This window comes from Aethalodelphis obliquidens, unplaced genomic scaffold (assembly GCF_003676395.1).
Source record: "Aethalodelphis obliquidens isolate GAN/ISIS:26980383/991018 unplaced genomic scaffold, ASM367639v1 scaffold23, whole genome shotgun sequence".
Taxonomy (NCBI): Eukaryota; Metazoa; Chordata; class Mammalia; order Artiodactyla; family Delphinidae; genus Aethalodelphis; species Aethalodelphis obliquidens.
The window spans coordinates 21,654,016-21,670,243 of record NW_020837967.1 but is presented as its reverse complement, the minus strand read 5'-3'; the positions used below and the strand labels follow the sequence as shown (position 1 = coordinate 21,670,243).

The following is a 16,228-nucleotide window of genomic DNA, read 5'->3' as shown; positions in this document are numbered from 1 at the left end:
AAACAAATTTCTGGAAAACCAGAAGTGACTGTAAGCATGGGAAGGCAGCCTTGTGATTATAAAACTGGGTTCTAACCTCTGTAGAAACTTAACAAACAGCCGAGGGAAACTTAATGCTGACCTAGGAGGGAAACAAATACACATCAACAACAGAGGAAGAAAGAAACCACACCAGCTATCTAGAAAAATCAGCTCAGACTTCATACTTAAATACAAAAGGACAACCAGACATCACCAGACAGAGGGAGAGTTACAGCAGCCTGAATGGGAAAGAACGAGATAAACTAACAAGAAAGGGACATGAGAAAACAACTTAGTAAACACGAGAGGTTTGAAAATTGATATCCTCAGAGATATTTGAGAAGCGTGTGCATTCATGAAGCAAAAGCAGGGCGCTATTAAACAAGAAGGAGCTCTTAAGTATATTTCATTAATAGCCAAAATAGTTTTTTAAAATTTAATAGAGCTTTGGAAGATAAAATAGAGAAAATCTCCCAGAACATGAAGTTAAAAAACAAACAAACAAAAAAAAAAAGGAAAGGAAATATATGAGGGGACAAAAATGCCCAGCTATTGAAAACCAGCCCAGGAGGCTGCCATCCAATAAGATTTCCAGAAAGGGTGATAAATCAGAGAAAATGGCAGGAAAGAAATTTCAAAGGATAAAAAGAAGACAATTTCCCGAGAGGAAGAGAGAAAAGAATCGTCCTCTGAAAAGGACCCAATGAGCCCTAAACAGATTAAGTGAGAAAAGACACCCCATCGGAGATATTATGGTGACATTTCAGAACATGACGAATGATAAAAAGATCACAAATGCTTCCCAAGGGAAAACAATAGTTCCCTGCAAAGATGTGAGGAGGCCAATATGTTTCTGGGCATCAATAGTGAAAGCAGAAGTCAGTGGAACTATGCCATCGAGATTTAGGAGAAACTTCTTTTGAACCTAGAATTCCATGTCAGGCAAATTATCAAAGGTGCGGGCAGAATAAGGACATTTAAAAACATGCAACTACTCAAAATTTGTGCCTCCTATACATCCTTCTAGAGAAAGTTACTTGAGGGTAGTTACTCCAGCAAGATGCCTGCAAGAAATGTCTGTCTCAACCCAGGGACCAAATGAAAAGGAATTATAGATAACTTCTCAGCTGGAAGGACAGAACGAATCAGTCTAAGTTAGAGCAGTAAATTAGAAGGTTCCTAAAGTCTTCAAGAAGTCATTGGATTTCAAGCAGTAGCGAGTAATGAAAAGCTTAAAGTTTACAAGAAGAAAAGGAAAACAAATTCTAGTAAAAAGAACAATGAAAACTGTATAAGAAAATCATCATTCAATAGAAAGCTAACTAAGCTATGTCACATCATAAGAACAGAGAAGTCACGTATTTATGTGGTATATTCCCCCTCCTGTGAGCCAGGGGTCCGTGACTGCGACCTGGGCGTCGGGGACACACAGACCACCAAGGAGTTCTTGCTTTGAGAAGCTCACAATATAGCGGGAGGTACAACCTGTGGGGAAGGGACTCAGGGCAGCAACTTCCAGTAAGTGGAACCGCAATTAAAGAAGCAGCACACTGAGAGAAAATTTACTTGTAGTTTCCGCGGGACCCATCCTGGTGTGTACCACCAGCCCTTCGCAGGCGCTGCCCAAACTTCCCGGCTTCCGCCCACACCACTCTGGCTTCCACCTACAAACTGAGCCTGCGCCGAACTAGTGCGCACGCGCCGACTCCAGTCCAATCGGAATCTCCAACGGGAGGGAGCTAACCTCGGGTGGGGCGGAGTCCCGAGGCCGAACAGCAAACGTGATTGGTCGGCCTCGGGGCACGCATTCTTTTGTGGGCGAGGTCTCGCGCTAAGCCACGTCTAGTAAGCTGTTCTCCTAATTAGGGAACGGTCTGGCGCGGGCGGGGCGAGGAGCTGAGAGTGGCCCGGTGTGCGCCTGCGCCGAGTGCCGGGACAGGGCGTGTTCCTCGTTCGGGTGCTCGTTTTGCACAGACCGAGTGGAGTGCATCTCTCGCCGCCGGAGTGAGCCCTGCAGAAGCCTGTTGTTCCCACGCGCAGCCTGTTAGGTGCAGCCCTCCGCAGTGAGTATGTGTGTGGCGTTGCCCTTGTGTTTGCTTCTCTCTCCGCGGCGGGAACGGTGCTGGACCCTTCCCACTCCCTGTCCCGCCCTCCCCATCCCCCTCCCTGCCCCCGGACCCTGCTTGCGGGTGCCCACTTTCCAAGGCCAGGCGAAAACTGCAGAGTGCCAGCCGGGGGTTTCCTCATTTCTCTCTCTGCAACCTCCTGGCCGTCGCCCACGTGCTGTGTTGTTGTCGTTTGGTACAGGTCATGTCCAAGTCTCTGAAAAAGTTGGTGGAGGAGAGCCGGGAGAAGAACCAGCCGGAAGTGGACATGAGTGACCGGGGCATCTCCAACATGCTGGACGTCAACGGCTTGTGTAAGTTCTCCGGAGGGCCTTCTCCTCGGAGGAGCTGGACGGGTTTATGAGTTTAAGAAGTAGTTGCTGGTGGCGGTGCGAGACGTTGCAGTGGTTTACATCCCACCCGCTGCTTGGCTGCTTGTAAACAGCACTTGTCGAGGGCTCAGCTCGGAAAGCTTGCAGTCAGAGTTTGTTCTGTCCCAGCTGGAAAACGGACACGAGAGCCAGGTTAAGAATCCCCGGACCGTGGTTGTTGGACCTCATCAGTTCTCCAGGCTGATTGATGGCCTTCGGGCGGACTTACCACACAGTTTACTAAAGAGCCACTTGGTGTTTTATTTTTTTAATTTATTTTTAATTTTTTTTCACTTGGTGTTTTAATGGAAAATTAGTTCTGAATCATTTTTCCATTCTCTTAATATAGTCTCCTATGTAGCCTTGAACAAATGCCCCACGGAAATTACCCGATTAAGTGTTTTTGCACCTGGAGCAAGTTAAACGTTTCTTGACTCATTACCTTTTTCTCATTACCATCAACCCTTTTGCTGGGTTTATTGTCCTCACTCAGTTCGGGCTTTTGTTACTTCCCCCCTGTGCTATTGTAATGTCTTTCTAACTTTGCCTCTTGCCTCCGGTTTTACTGCCCCTGTTGCTTTCCTGTAACATGCATCTTACTGCAACTCTCTCCTTTAAACTGGGGATTGCAAATTCAGATGTCTTCAGGGGCCAGGTGAGGATGGTCATGAATTCCGTAATAGGTATCTCATCTGAATGATGAGATACACCTGCTGCTTAGATCCAAACAGTTGTCACCACTTGGGAACGTTGGCCCAGTGTTGCCAGATTTTTCTTTTCTCTATGAAGCCAAGAATCCAGATTTTTATATAAAATTTTCTAATTTTTAGGTATTGACAGTTAATTCCAACACATTAGAGGTGAAATCAAGCTCTTGTTCAGGTTGATTGTGGCTGAAGTTTGGACCTTCTGGTTGTCCATTACCAATGGTAGTGCTCCATGTTCCTTGCGATGACCTGTTCCTTTCTGAATCTGACTGCAGCCTACCTTAGCGCCTGTTCCTTCCATGCATCTGGCATCCCAACCACAATGAACTGATGGTCCTTTCTGAGCCAGGGCATTCCTTCTCGTCTTTGTGCCTTTAGAAGTATCGTTTCCTCCCTCTCCATCCGCTTCACCCCAGATCCTTTTACTTACCTGTCAAGAGTCAGCTCAGACGCCACAGCCTGTGTGAAGCCTTCTCAGTGAAGTTTGGACACACTTTGCTTCATGACCCTTTTTTTTTTTTTGGTCGCACTGTGTGGGGCCTGCGGCATCTTAGTTCCCCGACCAGGGATCGAACCCGTGTCCCCTGCAGTGGAAGCTCGGAGTCTTAACCACTGGACCGCCAGGGAAGTCCCGCTTCATGACACTTGTTACACAGGATTGTGATGTGTTCTTAATCCAGATGTCTTTCTTCCCCACTGGGAGGCCGAGGGGGAACGAAAGCAGTGCAGTATTCCTGTGTGCCTTGTTTATTCTAGTGCCTGGAACACAGTAGGTGCTCCGAAATGTTTGACGGATGAAGGAAAGAATGATGGATTAGGCCTGCGAGCTGATGAGATCCAGACCAGGATGTGACACTGGAGAAGAAGGGGGGATGTCCAGGAGACCCTAAAAGATGACGGATTGCTTGTTAGGCCTGGAGAGAGCAAAGTTAGCGTGAATCCGTGGTTTGCGCCTGGGACAGAGATTGGTGTTGGTGCCATTGATACATCTCTGCAAAAGGCAGGGGGATGAAAAGCTGTAGGTGATTTGCATTTGGTAATCCTTAGGAAGACACCTGCCCTTAAGTTTAGCTTTTGTACGAATTAGCATTTCAGTCCCCTGGTCTGTGCTGGCCTCTCTCAGTAGTAGTGGCTTCGTGGTGGCAGCAGGTGTCTCAGGTGAGGGACTGGCAGTTGCAGATCTGGATGTGTCCCTATACCGCCCCTGCCCTGCTGGGATCGTGACGGTCCCTGGGGGCACAGCTGCATCAGAGGAAGGGGATGGGGGGAAGAGGATGGAAGCAGGAGGCCTGGCTCGGCTGTGCCCTTGGTCCCACGGGTTTCTGCCCCTCAGGGCTCTTTCTCATGGGCTTGAAAAAAGGTTGCTTTCACTAGAGGAACTTTGTGCTCCTCAGCTTTGAAGAGGATTCTCTATGTAATATTTATAAGTAGGGAGAGTGGTGTAGCTATTTCAGTTCAGTTGCTTTATCTCTTTGAAGCCTTGGCTTTTATTGAAGAAGAAAAGATAGCCACTTGCTTCCTGAAAAAGCTCTTTCTGGTGTAATATTAGGTGCTGGAAAAGCAAGGTCATTCTTAATGTTTTCCCAAAGAAGTCGCTTCAGGAAGAGCAAGAGTGCTTCTTGGGGAGTTTGGTGGAAGTGAATTTGGAAATCCCACCTCCGCAGGCCTCTGGAGTGTGGTAGACCCAGGGAAGGAGTAAAACTCCCCGACTTCTGGACTCTGAGGGTCCCAGGATGCCTTCAGAATCCCATCCTCCACTGGGGCTCATTTATCAGTAGTGTACATAACGTTATATGTTTTAATATATATTAAAGTATTTGGCATGATCCCCTTAGCTGTAGTATAAGGATTCCCATAGTCTTTTACTTATAAAATTTTAACTGTAATCCTCAGGTTTTATTTATTTGTTTTTTTTTTTTTTTGGCCATGTGGTATCTTAGTTCCCCAACCAGGAATGGAACCCGGGCCTCAGCAGTGAAAGCACTGAGTCCTAAGCCCTGGACCTCCAGGGAATTCCCTGAGGTTTTATGTACTAGTATCAAGATGGAACCCAGGGAACAGCTTATTCGCATGGACAGAGAATGGTACTGTATGAAGCCTTCCCTTCATTATCGTTGCTTTGTTTAGTTTCTCCAACGATGAGAAAGAATTAAGCTTTGAAGCTAAGAGTGGTAGTTGTGTACCTATTCTAAGCATAGGAAACAGGCTCCACTTCTGCTTGGGAGAGTTGCGTCTTATAAACGTAGCCCTTTCATTCCTCTGAGACAGTAAGTTGCCTTTAAAAAATGCTTTCAGGAGTTGAGGTACCAAAAGCTTTCTGGCGGGGAAAACTTCATACGCTGGAGCCAGACATCCAGCAGTCTCAAAGTTTTCTGTCAGTCCAGCCAGGTTCTGGAGATGCTCAGATCCAACCCTGAGAGGCAGACGTAGTCCAGCGCTTACAAGTGGGACCTGGAGTTGAGTAGACTGGGTTTAGATTGTCCAGGTTTACTTATCGCTGTGTTACTTTAGAGAAGCTACGAAACCGTTCTGGGCCTCAAGTGCCTCATCGTTAGATGGAAACCTAAGTACCCGCTTGGGGGCATGGGTGTACCGCCGAGTGCACTGCTTCCTGTCGAGGGCTTAGCACCGAGCCAGTACTCAGCGCACAGTGACTGTTAACTGCTCATGTGAATGTCCAGAGAGTGCGTAAGCCTCATACGGAACCAGTCCCAATGCAGTCGATGGCCTCAACGGGGAATAGCCTGCTTAGTTGAACTGGGAAAGGCATCTGTGTGTGTTATGTGTTGACGTTTTCTGTGTGGCTTAACAGAACCTGGTGTGTTTGGCCCTCTTGCCTAGGGTTCCCATAGATTTCGATTGCTGTTTCTTTAAAATGATCGCTCATTTTATTTCTTTTCCTTCATTTTTTTTTTTTCCTGCACAGCATGTAATCTCCTGAAAGCTTCTGGGAGGAATGGTACCAATTTTGTACTTTTTATTAAAGAGACTTCCCAGCAGAAACTCTCTCTCATGCAGCAGCTCTTCACCCAGATGATAAAGTTGCTCTTGAAGGGTCCTGTCATCAGCTTCCTGGGAGCAGAGACTCCCATCAGCAGCCAGAGAGACTTTTTTTCATTTCTTTTATTTAAATCTCTCTGACTTCTTAATCTCTTCACATTTACTGCGCTCTGGGTGTCAAACCTTAATCGGTTTTTTTGTTGTTGTTGTTTTTCTTCAGGTTAGACTAAAGTATCTCTCAGATAAATTTTATTTTATTATTATTTTAATTTTTATTTTATATTGGAGTATAGTTGATTAACAATGATGTGTTCATTACAGATGTACCACAAAGTGATTCAGTTATACCCATACAAGTATCCATTCTTTTCCAAATTCTTTTCCCATTGAGGTTATTACAGAATATTTTAAAAGAGAAAAATCAGCTGCCTCTGAGGTAGTTGTCTTTCTGAAGGACCCTGCAAAAGAATCAACAGACGTAATCCCGGGTTGGTTATCTGGAGGGGCTGTTAACCCAGGAAGTGGTGATGCCTGCTGGGAATTTTCATCATGATAGGACTTCTTTGGGGGAATGATAGAAGAGCTGGGAAGACCATGTCCCTTTCACTGTGATCTTTATTAAGACCTTTTCTTTTTTTGCTCTCCTGACTTGTGTGTTTAAGCCCACCTTTGTGTTTTTAAACATCTTGGCCTGGGCAGTCCTTACCCTTTCTCTCTCCAGCCACCCTCCTCTCAGCCTTATGAATTAATGCTTGTTGAGGGAGGAGATGACTTTCTGTCCATGTGACTCCATTCACATGTGTCACCTCCTCCGGGAAGCTCCCCAGGACTAAATTTTAACCCACCATCCCCTCCAGCCTGGCTTAAACGCCTTTTCTGGGCTCTGCGTGTGCACCTCTGTTATTTTTGTACTTGGTGTTTGGGAAAAATTTATTGAAGAAGGTTGCTGTCCTTCTCAGTTAAGAATTCAGGTGCACTGGGGTAGAAAGCGTAGCACAGGAGAGAGAGGGCACACCCTCTGGCTTCATTGTAACTTCATCACCTCTTTGAAGGTCCTGTCTCCAAACACAGTGTCACTCTGAGGGCTTCAACACAGGACTTGAGGGGGCCACAGATCAGCCCATCGCGTCTGCATCAGAGATTCTGAATGGTACACATGTGCGTGCTTACATGGTGTTAAGTGCTTCTCGCGTCAGCCTTTGGTGCAGATAATAATCATCAGTGTTTTACAGATGAGCAAACAGAAGGTCGAGAAAGCCCCAGCATCACACGTTAGACACACCGACAGCTTTGTTCTGTAACCCTGTGCAGTGTGGTTTCCCACCCCTGGCTCAGGCCTTAAGGAGTGATGCTTTCCAGGGCTAAGCGGGGCTGGCGGGCCTCACCTCATGTCAGTCAGTTTCAGAATTCTTTAAAAACACTGTGCTGGGGGCTTCCCTGGCGGTCCAGTGGTTAAGGCTCCACGCTTCCACTGCAGGGGGCGTGGGATCGATCCCTGGTCAGGGAACTAAGATCCCGCATGCCGTGCAGTGTGGCCAAAAAAAAAGATGTGGTATTGGTATAAAAACAGACATACAGACCAGTGGAATAGAATAGAGAGTCCAGAAATAAATCGTGGCGTTAAAAAAACCCAAAAAAACAACACCGCGCTAGGCTAAGAAAAGGCATCATTCTTCCAGTCTGCCAGCTTGGAAGCTTGGGTTTATCACATTGTTGCAGGGCTTTAACTGTCAAAGAAAACAGTAGAGGCAACTTGGTCTCTATCTGGTCAGAGTTAACTCTGAACCCTCCCCGTTTCCTTAGGCTTTTCTGAAAAACTATTAATTTTAACTGGGTTTAACGGCAGATGTGAGATTTTTTATACTGTACATTAATTCATTTTTTTCTATCTTCAAACTTAGAACATTAGCTTAAAACCTTCTATGAAGTATGGTGCCGGAGAAGGTTCTCTTGGGGCAGTATTGGTTCATGTATCACAACAGAATAAACCTGAGTTGAATGAAATGGTAACTGTGGTTGTAGTTTACCGGTACGTCATAAAGAGCCTTTGCATTTAATGCATTTCTCTGTGTACCTGTTAACGATTCCTCCGGACTCAGAATAGTTCTTAAGGGTAAAGTGGGCCCAATGAAAGGCACACCTCAGACCAGGTAGTGAACTGGAGGGGGTCTTGGCCTCTTGGTTTCTCAGAGCACAGCACAGAGCAGAGATTGGTGACATGGTGTACACCTGCAGTGTACAAGTGGCTGTTCTGCAGATGTTTACATACACAGTTGGTTTTTCAGAGCTGTAAGTATTTCAATCTTCAGGCCTTGTGAAAGATGCCTATTTAACCTGTTGGTACTCTACAAATTGTGTACTCTTTATTAGAAGAGGATAAAAATAATAGATAATTTTAAACTCTCTATATGGAGCGCATTAATGCACACGCACACGTGTGGCGGGCACTGTACGTGGCCCTTCATGTGGATTATTTCCTTTAAACCTCAGTTTCATTAGGATTGTTACCATCATCGTCGTCATCCTTGTCACCCAGTTTATAGCACAGAGACGTTGAGAACTTAAGTACCTTTTGCTCTAGGTCACACACTAGTAAGTAGCAGAGTCAGGATTTGCACCCAGGCACTCAGACTCCAGAAGCTATGTTGTTAGCCGCCCCACCCCCCCGCACCGTACACGGGCCTCTCACCATTGTGGCCTCTCCCGTTGCGGAGCACAGGCTCCGGACGCGCAGGCTTAGCGGCCATGGCTCACGGGCCCAGCCGCTCCGCTGCACGTGGGATCTTCCCAGACCGGGGCACGAACCCGCATCCCCTGCATCGGCAGGCGGACTCCCAACCACTGCGCCACCAGGCGAGCCCCTGCTCATGCTTTCTTGCCTTACTCATGTCACTAACGTTTTTGACAGTCAGGTGCACGTACGAAGGTACAGCCGCTAACTCAGCAAGCTTCCACTGAGGGCCTCCTGGTGGTCTGGTCCCGAAAGCCGCGTCCCTGCCCTGTATGGGCTGCTGAGTCTGTATCCGTTGAGGAATGCGTTCAGGGATGCCGACCCTCCTCTGCTCTTGCCCATGGGGCCGAGGAAACAGGAACCTTCTTCTTCCCCAAACACTTAACACACTCTTAAAAAAATCCATTTCAAGAAGCCTTTACTGAAGGCTATCCTATAGATAAGCGCACGTATAACTGTACAGTGTGACAGATTTTCAAAGCAAGAAACAGAACACAGTGGGCATGTCCCAGGCACTACCCCTCAGGACAGGGTCCTGACTGACAGCATAGATTCCCTTTGCCTGTTGCTGTGCATTGTTCAAAGGAAAGAGGGTTTACAGTGCACACTCCTTACTCTCTGGTTCTTAACGCTCAGCATCTTGTTCACGAGCTTCATTCGTGTCGTGACACTGGTGACAGATCCAGGGTGTGACTGCCAAGTTCAGGCGTCCGTTCTGCTGTGGATGGATGTTCGTGTCGCTCCCAGGCTAGGGCTGCCACCCATAATGCTGCTGTGACCACGTGAACACACATATTCCTTTCTGTTGGTTACAGACTAGGGGTGGAGTTATTGAGTCATGGGGTGTGCTCTTGTGTACGCTTTAAAATGGAAGCGGGAATCACCGAAATGGGGAAGACATTTGACACTTAGATGTCAGGCAAAGGCTTAACGTTCCTGATGCAGAATGAGCTCTCGCAGAGGTGCTGGTCAGGCCTCCCGAGGTGCTCACTCAGTGCATTGCCCTCTTCCGAGAGAAATCACTCACACCTCAAGCTTTTCTCTGAGAATTAGCTTGCTCACAGGTTGGTATCATCTATACCAGCTGCTGGCAAACTTGTCTGGTTTTTAGACTCACCTAGGGAATGTTTAAACATTGCAGTGCTCAGGCTGCACCCCAGACCAGTTCAGGGGGAAACTCTGAATGTGGAGACAGGTGTCAGAAATTTTGCTCTTTAAAATAATATGTTTTCGGACTTCCCTGGTGGCGCAGTGGTTGAGAGTCTGCCTGCCGATGCAGGGGACGCGGGTTCGAGTCCCGGTCCGGGAAGATCCCACATGCCACGGAGCGGCTGGGCCCGTGGGCCATGGCCGCTGAGCCTGCGCATCCGGAGCCTGTGCCGCGCAACGGGAGAGGCCGCAACAGTGAGAGGCCCGCGTACCGAAAAAAAAAAAAAATGTTTTCATCCATGCACACCACAGCCTTGCAGCCATGGTCCTTGTTCAAGTGCAAACTGTTCATTTTTGGCCTGTGGAACTCTTGTTGGCTCTCACATCCAGTGGACGTGAGCAAAGTGTAACAAGCTGTGCCCGGTGTGTCTGTGAATTCCTGTCCCGGACCTGGAATCAGCTGTCCTCATAGAAACCCTGTTTTTGTTTGTCTGTCTTAGTGGGCAATATTTTGGGACCACAATCTGGGCTTCAGGGGTGCTCATTATTCCTGGGTCGTTCATGGTCTTTAGGCATTTTTAGCAGACACAGCTAAAAAAAAAACCGTATACACACACACACACGTGTCGCAATATATGTATCTGTAGATGTATACAGATACATATATACACATATATGAAGATTAAAATATCTAACGAGCTCATACTGGAAGGTCCAATTTAAATATGGGACTGTAAGGCTCTTCCTTAACTTCCTTCACACTAGTCTCTACTTTTCTTCCACTCTGAGGATCCTGATTGTCAGGGATACACGTGATGTTAGACTATCTCACAGTTGCTTATTTGGTACATTACACACAAATAGCAATGCTACTGTTAGCAGTGCCGGTATTGCTGAAAAGAGTCGTTTTGTGCGTATTCTATCCCCATTCTCCTCCTTTTTTTGTTTGTTTTATGATACTTCACTGTTTTTTACAGCAGTTTCCCCTATTGTTAACATCTGGCATTCATTCGAGTGATACTTTGGTTGCAGTTGATGAAGCAGCATCGATACATTATTATTCACTAAAATCCACAGTTTGCATTGTTGTCCGCTGGTTGTGCTGTAACACATTATGGCTTTTAACAGATGCATGATATCCTACAGAGTAGTTTCACTGTCCTCAATACCCTCTGTGTTCTACTTATTTTTCCCTCTCTTCCTCATCACCTCCTGTTGAACCCCAGGCAACCACTGAAATTTTATGTCTCTATAGTTTTGCCTTTCCCGGAGTGTGATATAGTTGAAATTGTATAGTACCTAATCTTTACAGAAAGCCTTCTTTGACTTAGCAATATGAGTTTAAGTTTCTTCTGTGTCTTGTCTTGGCTCCGTAGCTCGTACTTTTTTGTTATTGGTTAAAATTCCATTGTCTGAATGCACCACAGTTTTTCTGTCCTTTCACATATTGAAGGACATCTTTGGTTGCTGTCACATTTTGTCAGTTTGCCGCTATAAACATCCATGTGCAGATTTTTGTGTGAACATAGTTTTTTGACTCTTTTGGGTAAATGCAAAGGAACAGAATTGCTGGATCGTGTGGTAAGTGTATTTTTGGTGTAATAAGAAACCACTGTCTTCCGAAGTGGCCGCACCATTTCGTACATCCCCCGGCAACGAATGAGAGTTCCTGTGGCTCCACACCCTTGTCAACGTTTGGTGCTGTCAGTGTTCTGGATTTTGCCCATTCCGATAGGTGTGTAGCGGTATCTCGTTGTTTTCAATGGGCAGTTCCTTAATGGCGTGTCATGTGGAAAATCTTTTCATAGGCTTGTTTGCCCTCTGTATATCTGCTTTGATGAGGTGTCTGTTAAGTTCTTTGGCCCACTTTTTAATTGGGATGTTTGTTTTCTTATTGTTGGATTTAAAAAGTTCTTTGTGTATTTTGGAAAGAAGTCCTATATCAGATGTGTGTTTTGCAAAAATGTTGTCTTAGTCTGTAGCTCTTGTTTCTCTTTTATTAACATTGTCTTTCATAGAGGAGAAGTTTTTAATTTTAATGAAGTCCCAGCCAGTTAACACCTTTTTTTTTTTTTTTGATAGTGCTTTTGGTGTTGTATCTAAGAAGTCATTACCAGATCAAGGGCTGCCTAGGTTTTCTCCTGTGTTGTGTTCTAGGACTTTACGCTTTTGCATTTTACACTATGAACCACTTTGAGTCAATATTTGTCAAAGGTGTAAGTTCTGTGTCTAGATTCTTTTTTTTTTTCTTATGTAGATGTCAAATTGCAGCACCGTTTGTTGAGAAGATGATCCTTTTTCCGTTGAATTGCCTTTGCTCCTTTGTCAGAGACCAGTTGACTCTATTTGTGTGGGTCTGTTTCTGTGCACTCTTCTGTGCCAGTGATGTCTTTGTGTTTTTCAATTAGTGGCTGTGGATTTATATAGTAAGTTTTGAGTTGGGACGTGTCAATTTTCTGAGTTTGTTTTTCTTTTTCAATATTTTATTGCTATTTTGGGTCTTCCCATATAAATTCTAGAATCGGTTTGTCGCCATTCACAAAATAAACTTGCTGTGGTTTTCATTGGGATTGCACTGAATCTCTAGATCAAGTTAGGAAGAACGGGGTAGCCAGGGGTGGGACTGAATGTTCCAGCCCCGGCAACCAGCCCCCATCCTTTAGAAACTTCTGAAAGTCACCTCATTAACATAACAAAGACACCTTTGTTTAGATTCATTGTGGTAAAGCCTCCTGTTTGGGTGTTGTTTAATACCTCTAGAGTTGATATAAGGAGAGAGTATTGTGTCCTGACTCAAAGCACCGACTTTGGAGCCATGGTCTTTATTAATTATCCCACTTTGCTGTTTATTGGTAACATGCCCTTAGATCACTTCCTGTCTTTGTACGTCAATTTCCTCATTGATAAAATGGGAAACATCTGCTGCCCCTCAAATAAAAGATGAGTGTGTGTAGTACCTGATGCAGAGTAGGTACCTCAGAATGATCCTCAGGGCCAGTCGTTAGGACATTTTGCATTTGTTACGCTGAGGCACCGGCTGTTCTCTGTGGGGCAGCGGGTCTGGGGCTGAAGAGTCTAATGGGCCTTAGGGCGGGAGTGGAGGCGTGGATGCCCTCAGGGGCACATCTGTTTGCTGGACCTGTGTGTGTGGCCGGGAGAGAGGCAGGTGGCAGAGGCTGGGGCAGGATTGTGGGAAGAGATGGAGGGGGACCCCGTGGATGATCAGAAAACAGGTACCGAGATTTGAGCGGGGAGCAGCTGATGACAGGTGTCAGTCCAGTAGACTAGGGATCTGGGACTGGACAAGGTAGCCCTTGGAGGTCAGGGTAAGGGGTGGCTTGGGGGAGCAGACGATGGCCGGGGCAAAAGCAATGAAGGGCGGCCTGCAAGGCCACATCGCGTGCTGGGTGTGGGTGCCGGCTGGTGGCCCAGCGGCCCTCAGACACGCGGTGCCTGTCAGAGGACCTACAGCGCTTTGAGCTCGGAGAGCCACCCGGCCCTGTGGAAGACGGTCAGAGATTCTGGGTCTTCCTGCTTCTGAAGCCACCAGGGAAAAACATGGCTCTTGGGTTGAGGGTAAGAAGCGTGGACGGAGGTTGATCAGGGGGCAGAGAGAAGCCCACCCTCAGCTCCCACGCAGCGGCCTTCTCTGTTGGCAGGAACACAGGGAAGGTGAGAACAGAGCGGTTGGTCTGAAGTGGAAGGTGTGCAAGTATGACGTTGCCCATCTTCATTTTGGGGGAAAAATGAACCAATGGACTAAGGCTCCTTTTTATCTTATTTGTATTTGCCTAGTAGAAAAATACGGTCAGAACTAATCAGATTCTTGTTGGGAAACAGCTTTTAAAGGGTCCTGTCTACTTACTAGTGCTGAAACCTCAGGCAGGTTACCTAACCTCTCTGGGCCTCATTTTTCTCACCTAAAATTGGGAGGGAGGGCGGGCTTCCCTGGTGGCACAGTGGTTAAGAATCCGCCTGCCAATGCAGGGGACAAGGCTTCAAGCCCTGGTCCGGGAAGATCACACATGCCGCGGAGCAACTAAGCCCGTGTGCCACAACTACTGAGCCTGCGCTCTAGAGCCCGTGAGCCACAACTACTGAAGCCCATGCGCCTAGAGCCCATGCTCTGCAACAAGAGAAGCCACCGCAATGAGAAGCCCGTGCACCGCAACGAAGAGTAGCCCCCACTCGCCCCAACTAGAGAAAGCCCGCACGCAGCAACAAAGACCCAACACAACCAAAAATGAATTTAAAAAAAATGCAAAAGAAGAAAACTAAAATTAGGAGGGAGGCAGAGAGTAATAGTGCTGTCTGTTAGCATTATTGTGAGGAATACATGAGGTAATAAAGTTCTTAGAACCGTGGCTGCCACATTTTAAGTGTTTGGTAAACATTAGCTGTTGTGGTTACTCTTTTAACATTTTTTTAACATCTTTATTGGAGTATAATTGATTTACAGTGGTGTGTTAGTTTCTGCTTTGTAACAAAATGCATCAGCTATATGTATACATATGTCCCCATATTTCCTCCCTCTTGCGTCTCCCTCCCACCCTCCCTATCCCACGCCTCTAGGTGGTCACAAAGCACCAAGCTGATCTCCCTGTGCTATGCGGTGGCTTCCCACTAGCTATCTGTTTTACATTTGGTAGTGTATGTATGTCCATGCCACTCTCTCACTTTGTCCCAGCTTACCCTTCCCCCTCCCCGTGTCTCAAATCCATTCTCTATGTCTGTGTCTTTATTCCTGTCCTGCCCCTAGGTTCTTCAGAACCATTTTTTAATTTAGAGTCCAGGTATATGTGTTAGCATACAGTATTTGTTTTTCTCTTTCTGACTTCACTCTGTAGGACAGACTCTTGGTCCATCCACTGCACTACAAATAACTCAATTTCGTTTCTTTATATGGCTGAGTAATATTCCATTGTATATATGTGCCACATCTTCTTTATCCATTCATCTGTCAATGGACACTTAGGTTGCTTCCATATCCTGGCTATTGTAAACAGAGCTGCAGTGAACATTGTGGTACCTGACTCTTTTTGAATTATGGTTTTCTCTGGGTATATGCCCAGTAGTGGGATTGCTGGGTCATATGGTAGTTCTGTTTTTAGTTTTCTAGGGAACCTCCGTATTGTTCTCCATAGTGGCTGTATCACTTTACATTCCCACCAACAGTGCAAGAGGGTTATCTTTTCTCCACACCCTCTCCAGCATTTATTGTTTGTAGATGTTTTGATGATGGCCATTCTGACTGGTGTGAGGTGATACCTCATTGTAGTTTTGATTTGCATTTCTCTAATGATTAGTGATGTTGAGCATCCTTTCATGTGTTTGTTGGCAATCTGTATATCTTCTTTGGAGAAATGTCTATTTAGGTCTTCTGCCCATTTTTGGATTGGGCTGTTTGTTTTTCTGATATTGAGCTGCATGAACTGCTTGTAAATTTGGAGATTAATCCTTTGTCAGTTGCTTCATTTGCAAATATTTTCTCGCATTCTGAGGGTTGTCATTTTGTCTTTTTTATGGTCTCCTTTGCTGTGCAAAAGCTTTTAAGTTTCATTAGGTCCCATTTGTTTATTTTTATTTCCATTTCTCTAGGAGGTGGGTCAAAAAGGATCTTGCTATGATTTATGTCATAGAGTGTTCTGCCTATATTTTCCTCTAAGAGTTTGATAGTGTCTGGCCTTACATTTAGGTCTTTAATCCATTTTGAGTTTATTTCTGTGTATGGTGTTAGGGAGTGTTCTAATTTCATTCTTTTACAGGTCCCTGTCCAGTTTTCCCAGCACCACTTATTGAAGAGGCTGTCCTTTCTCCACTGTACATTCCTGCCACCTTTATCAAAGATAAGGTGACCACATGTGCGTGGGTTTATCTCTGGGCTTTCTATCCTGTTCCATTGATCTATCTTTCTGTTTTTGTGCCAGCACCATACTGTCTTGATTACTGTATCTTTGTAGTATAGTCTGAAGTCAGGGAGCCTGATTCCTACAGCTCTGTTTTTCTTTCTCAAGATTGCTTTGGTTATTTGGGGTCTTTTGTGTTTCCATACAAATTGTGAAATTTTTTGTTCTAGTGCTGTGAAGAATGCCCTTGGTAGTTTGAGAGGGATTGCATTGAATCTTTAGATCACTTTGGGTAGTG

At 45.8% G+C, this 16,228-nt stretch overlaps 1 protein-coding gene across 6 annotated transcripts in view; it reads left to right on the top strand.

Annotated features, from left to right (window-relative positions):
* The first annotated feature begins 1,866 nt into the window (after nucleotides 1–1,866).
* RSU1 (Ras suppressor protein 1) overlaps nucleotides 1,867–16,228 on the top strand; it is a 356,063-nt gene continuing 341,701 nt past the window's right edge. For 3 of the 6 annotated variants that reach the window (XR_003436034.1, XR_003436033.1, XM_027121964.1), the window contains exons 1-2: nucleotides 1,949–2,084; nucleotides 2,329–2,440. Coding sequence is in view for 4 of the 6 variants with exons in the window: in XM_027121964.1 (XP_026977765.1) it covers nucleotides 2,332–2,440 (109 nt within the window). In the remaining 2 variants the exon portion in view is untranslated. Of the gene's footprint in view, nucleotides 2,089–2,328; nucleotides 2,441–16,228 lie in introns of all 6 variants that reach the window. The other 3 variants (XM_027121961.1, XM_027121963.1, XM_027121962.1) reach the window with 3 other exon arrangements.